General features: G+C 44.0%; 1 protein-coding gene across 1 annotated transcript in view; it reads left to right on the top strand.

Annotated features, from left to right (window-relative positions):
* The window catches only part of reln (reelin), a 373827-nt gene that overhangs the window by 325068 nt on the left and 32292 nt on the right, over positions 1–16467 (top strand). Inside the window, exons 50-53 of the mRNA XM_041202329.1 lie at positions 1588–1765; positions 3593–3786; positions 5333–5586; positions 11090–11253. Coding sequence (XP_041058263.1) covers positions 1588–1765; positions 3593–3786; positions 5333–5586; positions 11090–11253 — 790 coding nt within the window. The remainder of the gene's footprint in view (positions 1–1587; positions 1766–3592; positions 3787–5332; positions 5587–11089; positions 11254–16467) is intronic.

Below are 16467 nucleotides of genomic sequence, written 5' to 3'. Positions count from 1 at the left end.
GCACGCAGTTCCTCAGCTGCAATCCTTTGAGTGCTAGAACAATGGTCAGCAATTTCCATGGAGCTGTTCCCGCTTAGGGTTGCCAACTCTCAGTGATTGAGTAACCTCCAGGACACTGCCGTAAGTTACTCAGGAAAATTCATGGGGGGCATTAAAGTAAATCGTGTTTTTTTTTACTTTCTTTAAACGCTTTTGTTCATTAGTTGTAAAAATATTGGAGATGGGGAGTAAAGGCTATTTGACTGACAATCAAGATTTAGCTGATTGGGAAATGAAGAGCTTAATTGTTTTCCAATTGGTGTGGGGGGGGCGAAATGCAAGTGTTGGGCAACCAATAACAAATAGCAGGAGTGTGGAGGTGGGGTGGCTGGAGGAGGGAGGCCATGTGATGAAGAACCCTGTAATAAGTCCTACAGCAGTTGACAACACTCGTCCCACTCTACTGTCGTAACCTCGCCAACTGGAATCCAGTGTAAGTGAGTTTTCCACCACAGTTCGCAGTGTGCAATATTTCATTTTTTCAGAAAAAGAGTCATATTGGATTCAAAACATTAACTCTCTCCACAAATGCTGCCAGACCTGCTGAATTTTTCCAGCACTTTTTGTTTTTATTTCATTCTGTCAACACTGGCAGCAGTAAGTTTGAAGATTAGTCACATTTCTGCATTATTTTAAGCACTCTTAATGTCAGATGTGGCTAGAGTTTATACGGTATAATAGAATTCTGTGTTGAAACAATACATTCAAACATACCAAATAGGAGCACAAATAGGCCATTTGGCCCATTGAGCCTGCTCCACCATTCGATAAGATCATGGCTGATCTGTTTGTGTTTCGAATTCCACACCCCCACCCATCCTCGATAACCTTTGATTCCGTTGCCTAACAAGAATCTATCTACCTCTTCCTTAAAACTATTCAATGACTCCTCCTCCACCATCTTCTGAGGCAGAGTTCCAAAGTCTCACAACCCTCGCCTGCCTCCTCACGTGTTTCTTACTCAATATTTTGGGGAAGCTGGGGTGGGGTAGCATCAAAGACAGTTCTATTGTTGTGTCCTAGTGTTGTCTTTACCCTCAGTGCCTTCTACACACTGCACCACTAAATCTATGTCCACTCTCACATTTACCTATTCATGTTTCTATTATTGAGAAATCTAGGTGATAGACAATGTGCACAAACCACCGAGGTTGAAAAGCATAGGAGAGATGACAATGTAAATCAGGAAAGGGCATTTAGTTTGTGCCAAAATTAATGATCATTTGTTACCAGAACTTTAAAAAAAGTGATTTACTGATACCAGTAACCCAACACCATATACCCAGTAGCTTTCACTAACTCTCACTGTTCCAGAATTTACAAACAGTGGGAGGCTTAAATTTTGAGTGACATTTTACTGGATACAAGTAGCAACCATTTTCAGAATATGCTAGTTGACTTTTCACACCCATGCTTAGAGACAAAGTTTAAAAGATAGTTTTTCTTTCTTTGTGTGACTGTTTTTTATTCCCAACTGTAATTCTTCCTATATTCCCCCTCTCTATCTTTACGATTACGCTATATCAAATGGTTTTCTATTGAACTCAGCTGTGATGAGCACTGGGGTGGGGTATACTGCGATGAACCAGAGACAAGTCTACCTCGGCAGCTAAAAGACAACTTCAACAGATCCCCCTCCAGTAACAATTGGCTGATGGTAAATGGTGGCAAACTCAGCAGCGTCTGCGGTGTCGTGGCCTCTGGAATGGCTCTTCACTTCAGTGGAGTAAGTATAATGTTGCTTTCAAGCTACCGACTCTGTGTGTTCACACTTTGTGTATGTAGAGATGTGAAGTGAGAGATTTGCTTCAATTCTGCTGGAGGAAAATAGCTGGCGTTACTGGAGTTCCAATAATGTGTGACGTTGCATACCTTCAACTTTAACTTCACATACTCTGGATGGCCTTTCACCAACATTACACTGCCTGTGCTCGGTGCTGAATTACCTAATGTCAGCACTATAAGTGACTTCAGTCCCATTAGAATAGAAAATGGGGGAAAAGATAGGTGAAGTTCCCATTCTTCTTCACTATACAGTGATGCTTCCTGGAAAAGGGCACCTTTAAATGGAAGATGAATTGATTTCCTAGTTCCTTTTTGTTGCTTACGCACAAACTTCTCCGCAGCGCATTACCAATTCAAAGTAAGAGACTGATAGCTGAGATTTTCTTCCCCGTGCCCCCACAAACATCACCAATAAACAGGATTGATTTATTTTCAAGCCTTTCCTTGCAACTCAGTAATTTAAGAGTCAATATTTTGCCAGTGTGGCACTAAACACTTATTAACTCAAGTATTGTCCTCTTCAGGGTGTTTTATGAAACAGCCTGAGGTGAATGAAATGTAAAGAAGTGACATGATAGATTTTTCTAAAAGCCTGCCTTTGTGGCAGGATCATTTGAATAAATATTAATATCAGAACAATTCTGCATCACACAGAAAGAGGAAGGAACGAGAGCCAAAGTTGTTTCCTGGATTGGTTGAGGTCTGTGTTTAATTTCCTGATGTTTGGCTTTCCTTTCCTTTGTGAAATTGCATTTTAATGACTGTCCTAAAAGCTTGCCTGTCTAGCAGTGAAATAAAATCAGAAGAGGCCTAAATGAACAACTAATCAGAATAAAATGAATCAAAATGTTGTGAATCAATGGATAATTTGTATCTTGCTGCAGATTTGATTCTTACCCAAGACTACTGGATGCAGTTTGCAATTCAAATCATGTAACTGGAAGAAATTCCCTCTGACCTGCAATGTGCAAGTTACTATTAGCACTTTGTAATATGCACTTGTAGTTTACACATCTTCCAACTCACTGGTTAAAGAATGAGCTCCCCATGACAATGAAGCACAGATGGCGGGCTTTTCTTTGTAATTTAGTTTTTGTTGTCTTTGTGCTGTACCTATTGGAATTGTACCAACGCCATTTTGACAGTGCTTTAGCAAAGGCTGTTGCACAGCCCACTCACATCATTGACAAAGGTGGGAAGGCAGAGTTCAATAATTTGGAACTCAAAGTCTGGCGCAGAATGATCAGTCTACCAACTTCTCGCTCAGGCTAGTTTTCTGAGGTGACTATTGGCTTGTTTACTTACACAGGATTGAAACTTTTCCTGAGAAAGAAAAGGATAAGTTGAAATAAAGTTCGACATTTTGATTATTACCCTGTTAAAATGTCAAATGCTTCAGACAAACTCTATTAAAGGACCAGTTTTCTCAAACACGGCAAATGTTACACTACCAAAGTCTTAAAAGACAACCCAGTTACACCATTGACTTTTCAAACAGAAATCCAATCCAGTTCAGCACTATACCTCCTGTTAATAAATGTAAGCAGAAAGGAGAACCTGAAGACTAAAAATGACCCCAAATTCTCAAAGGATGAGAGAGAGTGCTTTAAAACTAATCCTTGCAGTTTCCAGGTTCTCCTACCAAATAACACAATCAATTTGCTTTCCATTAAGTTTTGAACATGCATGATGCTGAGATGAAGCAACATCCAAAAATCCTGAAACACAAGCAAAATCTGCTTCTGACTGAATTATTCCTTTGTCTTAGGGTTGCAGTCGTCAGTTGGTGACAGTGGATCTGGACCTTATGGATGCTGAGTTTATCCAGTTCTACTTCATGTATGGCTGCCTTGTTCCTCCTAACAACCGGAATCAGGGGGTCTTCCTGGATTATTCTGTTAATGGAGGCATCACATGGAACATCTTGATGGAAATCTTCTTCGATCAGTACAATAAGCCTTCGTGAGTGAATCAAGTGCTCATACCCCACATTAATTTCCCTATTGTAAAGTAAAAACATGGACAGAGGCTGCATGTACACTTTTAACTGCTGTGCTACATGAGCAGTGTAAATGTGGACAGAATTTGGAAACGGAGCCTCATCTGACACCAGAGGCATTTTAGTTAGACTCCCTGGAGGAGGTGGTCTCATTCTGCTTCATTTTGAAATTAGTTTTGGCCTTTACAGCTGATTTATGTTCCGTTTAGTGTTGCAAAGAGAACAATGAAGATGAAATTAGCCTTAGTTCACGTTTAAAGGTATTTTCCTTGTTACTCTTTTTTCATAATATTAAGGCACCTAGAATAGAGATATCAAATTAGTGTTAAGATTTTGTAACTTTTCAAGATAAGAATTTTTAAACCGGCAATCATAGAGTAGTACAGCACAGAAAGAGGGCATTTGTCCCAGCAAAATTTCACAGTTCTTGCAAAGATTGATCCAGTTGGTCCTATTTCCCCACTCTTTCCCTGTATCCCTGCAATTTTTTCCTCAAATATTTATTCAATTTCCTTTTGGAGGCTACTATTGAATCTGTTTCCACCGCCCTATAAGACAATGCATTCCAAATCCTGGCCACTCATTAGGTAAAAAGGATTTCCCTCATGTCACCTCTGGCTCTTTTGCCATTTACCTTAAATTTGGCCCTCCGATAGATCCTTCAGCCATTCGAAAGAGCCTCTCTTTATTTATTCTATCTAAATCCTTGATCGTATTAAATACCTCTGTCAAATCTCCTCTTAGCTTTCTTTGTTCTAAGAATAATCTGGACGTTTTTTGCTGTTATTCCCCTAAACTCATAAAAGAAACACCAACTTCCTTAGAAATTTCTAAATGCAATGCGACTACCAATGTTGTCGAGTCTGTTTCCCTTTAAGTAGTTCAAAAGGTATGGTCCACAAGCTGAGTAATTTAGAGTTTAACTCAGTGTGTACTACAGCCAGCTCTGAAAGGCCCAGTTCAGTATTAAATGTAACATGTACCAGGCACAAATGTTTGCGCTGCAGTTTTTGCAGGGTGCCTTCATTAGCTAGTACTGCACATTTCGGAGTTTTTTTTAAATGATCTGGGTAAATTCAAATGTTTTGGTTATATTTTTCTCTGAATTTCCAGAGCTTTTCCACTGCCTCAATTAAACCAATTGTTAGGGGTGTTGGGAATAAAACTGCTTCAGTTAACCTTCCAGATTTCCTTGCCTTGCAAAGAAGGGGGTAATTGACCTCTGCTTCGCTGCTCCTTATCTGCCCTAATGAGATCAAGAGTTATTGGTCAGGTGAATCTCAGGTAATAGCTATTGAAGGGAAAATTGTCTAGTGCGTAAAGGGGAAATTAACTCCTTAGCAGCAGGTTTGGACTGACTAGTGATCCATCAGGCAGATTTTGACTGACATTTAACCAAATTTGTCCATGATTGCTGGTTTATAAATACTATGATTCTAACTTATCTGCAATATAGTTTTGAATAATTTCAAAATTGATTATTTTAATCTACTTGTATCTTGCTTGTAGCTTTGTGAGTATTCTTCTACCACCTGAGGCCAAAGTAGTTGGCACTCGATTCCGTTGGTGGCAGCCTACCCATGATGGACATGAGCAGAGTGACTGGGCTATTGACAACGTATTGATATCTGGAACAGCCGGAGAGAGAACCTTCATGCTGGATACATTCAGCAGTACTCCTGTCCCACCACATGACCGGAGTCCTGCTGACAGTGGACCTGTTGGTAGGATCATCTTTGACCTGTTTGAAGAAAGACCCACAGGTAAATTCTATACGAGTCACCAATAGTCATTAAGATGCTGAAAATGGCAGACTGCTCTTAGAGTCCAGTGTTTAATTAGAAAGCTTCACATTTGACTGCCTGACATTCAGGATGTTCTGCTTTGGGCAGCATGCCTGTTCGTGGCCCTAAATCAATGTGGTCATATTCAACTAGAACCAAAAATACTGGTCTTAAACAGGCCTTAAAGACCATTGTTTTAAGACTTAAGGTTACCTTAGTGACTTCTAATATCAATCATGATTTTGTGCATTAAAACGACAATGAGACTGCAACCTGACAACTACCATTATTACACTTTACGCGATCCCTCTAACTCCGTAACACAAACTTAATTAAGCAGTGATTCATCTAGAAAAAAGCAGTCTTTTTTTCCAGTGCAGAGAACCAATTATACAGTTATCATCTCAAGGTAAAGACTCAAGCTAATTACAGTCCTGTGAACTGTGAACAAGCTCCTAATCACAGTCCTGGGACCCAGATGTGTCACAGTTCACTCAGAGTCAAAGCTGCCGTGTCAACATGCAATTTTACATGCAGGTTGTAGTCTGTGAGTATGGTAGATGCTCTAACTTTCTTTCCATCACAAGCTGACCTAGAATCTCTCCCACTCTTACAGTCTGCCATTGGCATGTGTTGGAAGGATTTGCATGTTGATACTCAACCAATTTGGTGGCATTATCAACACATCTTTCTTGGCCACCAAGTCCTGTGGTGGGACTCTAACCTGGAGATTCTGGCACAGAGGCAGGGTCGCAACCCACTCTACCACAACACTATCAACATGACCCAGACACAAGCTTCCAGTTATAGCCCTGCGGCCCGTACATAAGTTTCAAGTTACAGTCCTGTGACCCAGACACAAGTTTCTAGTTCAAAAACAAAAATAGCTGGAAAAACTCAGCAGGTCTGACAGCATCTGTGGAGAGGAATACAGTTAACGTTTCGAGTCTGTATGACTCTTCATCAGAACTAAGGAAATATAGAAATGAGGTGAAATATAAGCTGGTTGAGGGGGGTGGGACAGGTAGATCTGGATAGAGGGCCGGTGATAGGTGGAGGCAAAGAAGAGATTGCCAAAGATGTCATAGACAAAAGGACAAAGGGGTGTTGATGGTGGTGATATTAGCTAAGGAATGTGCTAATGGTGATATTAAGGGTGGAAATCAGGATGAGCAAGTGACAGATAGCCCTAGTGGGGGTGGGGTGAGATGGGGTAGGGGGAAGGGATCGAAATAGGCTAATAGGTGGAGATAAAACAATGGATGGAAATACATTTAAAAATAATGGAAATAGGTGGGAAAAGAAAAATATATTTAAAAAATGATAAATTATTGGAAAAGGGGGGTGGGGTTGCATGAGAAGGTGCCGTGGGAAGGGGTTGAGGTGTAGGGGGTGATGGAGGAGTGGATCAGGCTGTCCCGGAGGGAACGATCCCTGCAGAATGCCGCCGTGTGGGGGTGAAGGGAAGATGTGTTTGGTGGTGGCATCATGCTGGAGTTGGCAGAAATAGCAGAGGATGATCCTTTGCGGAAGCTGGTGGGGTGATAAGTGAGGACAAGGGGGACCCTATCATGGTTCTGGGAGGGAGAGGAAGGTGTGAGAGCGGATGCATGGGTGATGGGCCGGACACGGTTGAGGGCCCTGTCAACCACCGTGGGTGGAAAACCTCGGTTAAGGAAGAAGGAAGACATGTCAGAGGAACTGTTTTGGAAAGTGGCATCATCAGAACAAATGCGATGGAGGCGAAGGAACTGAGAGAATGGGATGAAGTCCTTACAGGAAGCGGGGTGTGAGGAGCTGTAGTCGAGGTAGCTATGGGAATCGGTAGGCTTGTGATCAATATTGGTGGACAGTCTATCACCAGAAATTGAGACAGAGAGGTCAAGAAAGGGAAGTGTCAGTGATGGACCATGTGAAAATGATGGAGGGGTGGAAATTGGAAGTAAAATTAATAAATTTTTCCAAGTCCAGACGAGAGCATGAAGCGGCATCGAAGTAGTCATCATTGTACTGGAGAAAGAGTTATGGAAGGGGGCCTGACTAGGACTGGAACAAGGAATGTTCCACATAACCCATAAAGAGACAGGCATAACTGGGGCCCATGTGGGTACCCATTGCCACACCTTTTATTTGGAGAAAGCGAGAAGAGTTTAAGGAGAAATTGTTCAGTGAGAGAACAAGTTCAGCCAGATGGAGGAGAGTAGTGGTGGATGAGGATTGTTCAGGCCTCTGTTTGAGGAAGGAGCGGAGAGCCATCAGACCATCCCAGTGGGGGATGGATGTGTAGAGGGATTGGATGTCCATGATGAAGAGGAGGCGGTTGGGGCCAGGGAACTGGAAATTGTTGATATGATGTAGGGCATCAGAGGAATCATGGATGTAGGTGAGAAGAGACTGGACGAGGGGAGAGAGAATGGAGTCAAGATAGCAAGAAATGAGTTCCGTGGGGCAGGAACATGCTGACACAATTGGTCTGCTGGGACAGTCCTATTTGTGGATTTTGGTTAGGAGGTAGAAGCGGGCCGTCCGAGGTTGGGAGACTATCAGGTTGGAAGCTATGGAAGGAAGATCTCCAGAGGAGATGAGGTCAGTGACAGTCCTGGAAACAATGGCTTGATGTTCAGTGGTGGGGTCATGGTCCAGGGGGAGGTAGGAAGAAGTGTCTGTGAGTTGACGCTCGCCTCTGCGAGGTAGAGGTCAGTGCGCTAGACAACAACAGCACCACCCTTGTCAGCAGGTTTGATGACAAAGTCAGGGTTGGACCTGAGAGAACGGAGTGCAGCAAGTTCAGAAAGAGACAGGTTAGAGTGGGTGAGAGGAGCAGAGAAATTCAGATGACTGATGTCACCCTGACAGTTCTAAATGAAAAGATCAAGAGAAAGTAAGAATCCAGAGGGAGGACTCCAGGTGGAGGGAGAATATTGGAGGTGGGTAAAAGGATCTGTTGAACGGGGAGAGGACTCCTGCCCAAAGAAGTGAGCCCGGAGACGAAGGCGGCGGAGGAAGAGTTCAGCATCGTGCCGAGCCTGAAATTCATTGAGGTGAGGGCATAAGGGTATGAAACGGAATCCTTTGATGAGCACTGAACATTCAGCATCAGAGAGGGGAAGGTCAGGGGGTGAATACACGGCCGGGGCTGGGATTGGAAGACGGGATGGGGCCAGAGGGACGGGCAGGGCTGGAGGGTCCTGGATGGGGTTGGTGTCGATGAGTTGTTGGAGCTTGCGTTCCTTTGCACCTGAAAGAAAGAGACAAAGCTTCTTGTTGAGGCGTCGGATGAGACGAAGAATAAAATGAAACTGGGGGCAAGGACAGCTTAGAGATAGGGTGAGTCGGTGCCACTGGAGGGAGAGGTCAAGTGTGTTGATATGGTGGCACATGGCACTGAGTGTGGATCACAGGATGCGACGAGAACAGCAGTCCGAGGAGCGTTGTTCTTCCCGGAGATACCTGTAATCCTGGGTGGGTTCGAAACATGAGGGACACCTCAACCCCCTCCCACGGCACCTTCCCATGCAACCACAGAAGTTTCAACACCTGCCCCTTTACTTCCTCCCTCCTCACCGTCCAAGGGCCCAAACACTCCTTTCAAGTGAAGCAGCATTTCACTTGCACCTCCCTCAATTTAGTCTACTGCATTCGCTGCTCCCAATGTGGTCTCCTCTACATTGGAGAGACCAAACGCAGACTGGGTGACCGCTTTGCAGAACACCTTCGATCTGTCCGCAAGCATTACCCAGACCTCCCTGTCGCTTGCCATTTCAACACACCACCCTGCTCTCATGCCCACATGTCCGTCTTGGTCTGCTGCATTGTTCCAGTGAAGCTCAACCCAAACTGGAGGAACAGCACCTCATCTTCCGACTAGGCACTTTGCAGCTTCCGGACTTAACATTGAGTTCAACAACTTCAGATCATGAACTCCATCCCCACCCCCTTTCCAATCCCCCTTTTTCCAATAATTTATAATTTTTAAAATATTTTTCTTTTCCCACCTATTTCCATTATTTTTAAATTTATTTCCATCCATTGTTTTATCTCCACCTTTTAGCCTATTTCGATCCCTTCCCCCCCCACCCCCACCAGGGCTATCTGTCAATTGCTCGTCCTGCTTTCTACCCTTAATGTTACCATTAGCACATTCGTTAGCTAATATCACCACCGTCAACACCTTTGTCCTTTTGTCTATGACATATTTGGCAATATCTTCTTTGCTTCGACCTATCACTGGCCCTCTATCCAGCCCTACCTATCCCACCCCCCTCAACCAGGTTATATTTCACCTCATTTCTATTTTTCCTTAGTTCTGATGAAGAGTTATACAGACTCGAAATGTTAACTGTATTCCTCTCCACAGATGCTGTTAGACCTGCTGAGTTTTTCCAGCTATTCTTGTTTTTGTTTCAGATTTCCAGCATCCGCAGTATTTTGCTTTTATACAACCTTCTACTTACAGTCCTGTGGCCCAGACATAAGCTTCAAGTTACAGTCTTGTGACACAGACGCGAGCTTCCGGTTACAGTCCTGCGACCCGGACGCGAGCTTCCGGTTACAGTCCTGCGACCCGGACGCGAGCTTCCGGTTACAGTCCTGCGACCCGGACGCGAGCTTCCGGTTACAGTCCTGCGACCCGGACGCGAGCTTCCGGTTACAGTCCTGCGACCCGGACGCGAGCTTCCGGTTACAGTCCTGCGACCCGGACGCGAGCTTCCGGTTACAGTCCTGCGACCCGGACGCGAGCTTCCGGTTACAGTCCTGCGACCCGGACGCGAGCTTCCGGTTACAGTCCTGCGACCCGGACGCGAGCTTCCGGTTACAGTCCTGCGACCCGGACGCGAGCTTCCGGTTACAGTCCTGCGACCCGGACACATACGAACATATAAATTAGAAACTGTCCCGAAAATATTCACAAGCTTCTTGTTTGGGTGCTGTGACCCAGACACAAGCTTCCAGTTACAGCCCTGCTCCTAATTACAATCCTGTGACCCAGGCAAAAATTCTAGTTGCAGCTGTCTGGAGACCCCAATGCAAGCTTCTAGTTGCTACTGCCTATCCCATTTTTACAAAACTCTTATTACAGACCTCTCCTGGACACAAGCTTTTAATTACATTCATGAGATCCAATGTCAATAGCATTTGGATTCCAGCCAAATATTCAGTGACATCAGCTACTATACAACATTTTATCTTTACTAGTGCACTACAAAGGCACCACAGATCCAACTAAACAAGATGCTAAATTATATAATTAATTTCTTCTCGTTAGTAGGTAAGAAGAGGTTTAACATTGTAAGAATCCATAGATGCACAGGTATACAAAAGTCATCCCACTGTTATTTGAGATGTGATGACAACTTAATTAATTACTGGAGGTTATCAGGATGGATTCCTGTGTTACCTGTTTTGTGTACACAATTAGTGATGTTTCACTAAAATGTGTTTTTATTTTGGACACTGATGGAAGCTGTGCATATATTTACAGCTTACAAACTAAACAAGTACTGGATGTTTCATGATGAGTGCTCTGTGGAAAGATTCTGTGACTCCCCTGATGGAGTGATGCTGTGTGGCAGCCATGATGGTCGGGAAGTTGATGCAACAACACATGACCTTACACCCAGTGAGGACTGGATTGTGCAGTTCAAGGTAAAACCTTTCATTCCATCTTACAAAAAAAAAAGAATATCATATTTCAGTGTGTTATAATCAATGCATAGAAAGAAATACATATAGGTTAAATGGTTAAGCTTTAAAAGGAGCAGAAGAGCAAAGACTTGAAGAGTTCAGAAACCCAAATAAATTTGAAGGATCGGCTGATTCGTAAAGCTGTGTTCCTCAGCTAATCTAATCTAGTCTGATACTTCAGCACAGTGCTAAGGGTCATTGAATTGCCAGCATTTTGGGATGTTTGTGATCATCCTTCAGTTTACAGGACATTCTGGAATAGAACAAAAAAGTAACAAAACTAATTAGTCAATGCTTGACAGCGAAGAGGTTAGCATTTTAAGTCAGCCTTTCGTCAGTTTTTTTATTCATTCATGGGATCTGGGCTTTGCTGGCAAGGCCAGCATTTATTGTCCATCCCTAATTGCCCTGGGGAAGGTGGGGGAGAGCTGCCTTCTTGAACTGCTGCGGTCCATGTGGAATAAGTACACTCACAGTGCTATTAGGAAGGGAGTTCCAGGATTTTGACCCAACAACAGTGAAGGAACAGCGATATATTTCCAAAGTCAGGTGGTGATGTTCTCCTGCATCTGCTGCCCTTGTCCTTCTAGATGGTAGAAGTTGGGGATTTGGAAGGTGCTGTCAAAAGAGCCTTACTGAGTTCCTGCAGTGCATCTTGTAGATGGTACACACTGCAGCTACTGCGTGTCAGTGGTAGAGGGAGTGAATGATTGTGGATGGGGTGCCAATCAAGCAGGCTGCGTCCTGGATGGTGTCAAGCTTCTTGAGTATTGTTGGAACTGCACTTATTCAGGCAAATGAAGATTATTCCATGACACTCCTGACTTGTGCCTTGTAGATGCAGGCTTTGGGGAGTCAGGAGGTGAGCTACCCGCCGCAGGATTCCTAGCTTCTGACCTGCTCTTATAGCCACAGTATTTATATGGCTAGTCCAATTCAGTTGATGGTGAATGGTAACCCCCCCAGGATGTTGATAGTGGGGGATTCAGTGATGGTAATGTTGGTCATTGCTTGGCACTTGTGTGGCACAAATATTACTTGCCACCTGTCAGCCCAAGCCTGGACATTGTCCAGATCTTGCTGCATTTGGACATGGACTGCTTCAGTATCTGAGGAATCGTGAATGGTGCCAAATATTGTGCAATCATCAGCGAACCTCCACACCTGACCTTTTGATGGAAGGAAGGTCATTGATGAAGCATCTGAAAATAGTTGGGCTGAGGGCACTACTCCGAGGAACTCCTGCAGTGATGCCCTGGAACTGAGATGATTGATCTGCAACAACCACAACCATCTTCCTTTGTGTTAGATATGACTCCAACCAGCAGAGGGTTTTCCCCCGATTCTGATTGACTCCCGTTTTGCCACGGCTCCCTGATGCCACACTCGGTCAAATGCTGTCTTGATGTCAAGGACGATCACTCTCACTTCGTCTCTGGAATTCAACTCTTTTGTCCATGTTTGAACCAAAGCTGTAATGAGGTCAGTAGCTGAGTGGCCCCGGTAGAACCCAAACCGAAGGTGGGATTTTCTGCACCCGCCTGCCACCACCATCTTCTGGTCCAGCTGCAAACCAATGGACTTTTGCTGGGGCGCCACCTCGCCTGCAGCGGGTCCTGGAAAATCCCAGCCTGAGTGTCAGTGAACAGGTTATTGCTAAGCAAGTGTCGCTTGATAGCACTGCTGATGACCCCTTCCATCACCTTACTGATGATGGATAGTGGACTGATGGGGCAGTAATTGGCCGGGTTGGATTTGTCATGCTATTTGTGTACAGGACATACCTGGGCAATTTTCCACATTGCCGGGTAGATGCCAGTGTTGCAACTGTATTGAAACAGCTTGGCTAGGGGCGCAGCAAGTTCTGGAGCACAAGTCTTCAGTACTATTGCCGGAATATTGTCAGGGCCCATAGTACTCAGCACCTTCTTGACATTTCTTGATATCACGTGGAGTGAATCGAATTGGCTGAAAATTGGCATCTGTGATGCTGGGGACCTCTGGAGGCACCTCTAGCTGAAGGTAGTTACAAATGCTTCAGCCTTTTGTTTTGTACTGCTTGACTCCCCTATCACTGAGGATGGGGATATATGTGGAGCCTCCTCCTCCAGTGAGTTGCTTAATTGTCCACCACCATTCATGACTGGATGTGGCAGGGCTGCAGAACTTAGATCTGATCCATTGGTTGTGAGATCACTTAGCTCTGGTCAGTTGCATGCTGCTTACACTGTTTGGCATGCAAGTAGTCCTGAGTTGTAGCTTCACCAGGTTGACACCTCATTTTTAAGTATGCCTGGTGCTGTTTTCTGGCATGCCCACCTGCACTCTTCATTGAACCAGGGTTAATCCTCTGACTTGGTGGTAATGGTGGAGTGGGGGATATGCTGGACCATGTGGTTAGAGATTGTATACAATTTTGCTGCTGCCCCACTGTGCCTCATGGATGCCCAGTATTGAGTTGCTAGATCCATGGTGGTTGTGCCACACAACACGATGGAAGGTATCCTTAGTGTGAAGATGGGACTTCATCTCCACAAGGACTTTGCGGTGGTCACTCCTACCGATGCTGTCATGGACAAATGCATCCGTAGCAGGCAGATGGTGAGGATGAGGTCAAGTGTGCTTTTCCCTCACCACCTGCCACAGACCCAACCTAGCAGCTATGTCCTTTAGGACTCAGCCAGCTCGGTCAGTAGTGGTGCATCTGATCCACTCACGGATATTGGAGTACCCCACCCAGAGTACATTCTGCACCCTAGTCACCTTCAGTTCTTCCTCCAAGTGGTGTTCAATATGGAGGAGTACTGATTCATTATCTGAGGTGGTGTGGTACAAGGTAATCAGCAGGAGGTTTCCTTGCCCATATTTGACCTGATGCCATGAGATTTCATGGGGGTCAGAGTCGACGTTGAGGACTCTCAGGGCAGCTTCCTCCCGACTGTGTTCCAGTATGCCGCTGTCACCTCTGTTGGGTCTGTCCTGCCAGTGGAATAGGACTTACCAGGGATAGTGATGGTGGTGTTGGGGCCATTATCTGTAAGGTATAATTCCGTGAGTTTGACTATGTCAGTCTGTGACACAGCTCTCTCAATTTTGGTGCAAGCCCCAGATGTTAATAAGGAGGGCCTTTGCAGGGTCGACATATGCATTGTCATTTCTAGTGCCTAAGTCGATGCCAAGTGGACCATCTGGTTTCATTCCTTTTCGGCTTTGTAACAGTTTGATAGAACTGAGTCACTTACTAGGCTATTTTAGAGGGCAGTTAAGAATCAACCACACGAAGGGGTTACATGTAGGCCAGTCAGGTAGGACATGTGTGTACTTAGTGAACCAGATGGGTTTTTACGACAATTTATATGGTCATCATTAGACTTCTAATTGTAGATTTTGTTTAATCTGCCGTGGTGGGATTCATACCCTGATCCCCAGAGCATTATCCTGAGTCTCTAGATTGCTCGTCCAGTGACAATGCCACTACGCCACCACTTCCCTCCCATGATAGCCTCATGACCACTATTAGCATGCATTTCTCATTCAGAAGTTGACAAATCTGTTTGGAACCTCTTTATTTCAGATTTCCAGCATTTAAGTTTCTGTTTTTTACTCCGTTTTCAAGGATAGCTGAAGCTGTTTCAATATGGATATGGAATTGTAACAGGCTGGGCATCTTGACATGCACACAAATTAATATTGATGTTTAGTTATAACCTCACAATGGACTATTTGGTATCTTCTGTTTTACAGTTAGAAACAGTTCTGACAGCGCTAGGTTTAAAAGGGACAAAGCGCTTTGTAGTTTTGTTTCTCAACTTTGTTATCAAAACATTAATGCTCATTTTGCTGAAATAATGGTCTTTGCGGTTTTAGAGCTACATTTTTCCTTCAGAAAAGGCTGAACTTTATATAAACAAAAAGGTTGATGTAATTACAAAGAACCAACCTCATTCAGTGAAAAATAGCAATAGCTCTGGGGTTTAGAGAAATTTAGTTATAAGATCAAAACAGCCACAATAAAGGGTTTAGAAATAAAATCTTAAATGGTTTCCTTTCCCTCATTTAAAAGTATTTTGAAAATTATAAATTATACATTGGAGCAGAGGGCAGGTCAAAAACAACCTAATTACAGAAACAGCTTAGAACAACCTAAACAGGGAACTTTAACACAAAACAAACTTCCCAGTAACAGTAACTTTAGAGCATTTAAAAATGCAAACTCTGTGTAAAACATTACAGATGAAAATCATTATACATTTTAAAAATGTTACACATCTCTTTCCTTATGTTATAGGAAGAAGGAAAATTTTGCCGCTAAGTAAATCCTTATCATGTCCTCAGGACATCCCAAACTGTTTGAATCAATTTTAAAATGAAGTCACTGTTGTTGTGTAGGTAATGCAACAGCAGTGAGGGGGAAATGTTGGCCAACACATTTGAAATGTGGCATGAGATCTTGTATATTGATTGAATTGCTGGAGCTGGGCACTCAGTTTAACATCTCAGCTGAAAGACGATCCCACTGACACTACTGCACTCCCTTAGTACTGCGCTGAATTGTCGGCCTATCTTGCATCCTGGTATGGGGCTTGAACACAATCTTCTGACTCTTAGCGAAGTTGACAGCCGTGAACCAGAGTTTCTCATAAATGAGAAATTGCTGACAGCTATAAGGCTGTCAAAGTATGAGAAACTAAAGTGCTTTTTCTTGATGTTGTTGGCCATATGCTTCACTTTATATACATATAGTTCAGGGTATTAGGGTAGACATTACATAGCACTAGTCTGGATAGAGGAAATAAACCCCTCACTGGAACAGGTAGGCCTGACACACCATCAAAATTAGGCCTCAGGCTTGTTTGAAATTAGATAGGCAGGCTGTGGGCACCTGCTCATCATCAAGAAGCTTGCCAATGAAGCGAACATGAATTCTGGACCACTGTGATACTGGCAGCAGCCCTGAGAGAGGTATTGAGTCGGGTGAAAGGAACTGAGTAGGATGGGAGGCAATGGTGAAGGAACCAAGCAGGCACCAGGAAGGTCCTTGGGGCTGCTAGGAGTAACAGTGCATGTCAACCCACAACATAACATTCAATGTTTCTTGGGCTTGCTTTTTGTCCAAACAAGTGTGGCAGAGCAGAACTCCTCCCATATGCATGGCTGGGCTGAGTGCCTCAGGCC

The sequence above is a fragment of the Carcharodon carcharias genome, chromosome 13 (assembly GCF_017639515.1).
Source record: "Carcharodon carcharias isolate sCarCar2 chromosome 13, sCarCar2.pri, whole genome shotgun sequence".
NCBI classification, from domain to species: Eukaryota; Metazoa; Chordata; class Chondrichthyes; order Lamniformes; family Lamnidae; genus Carcharodon; species Carcharodon carcharias.
Note: the sequence above shows the minus strand (reverse complement) of the source record. Positions and strands in the feature narration are given on the sequence as shown.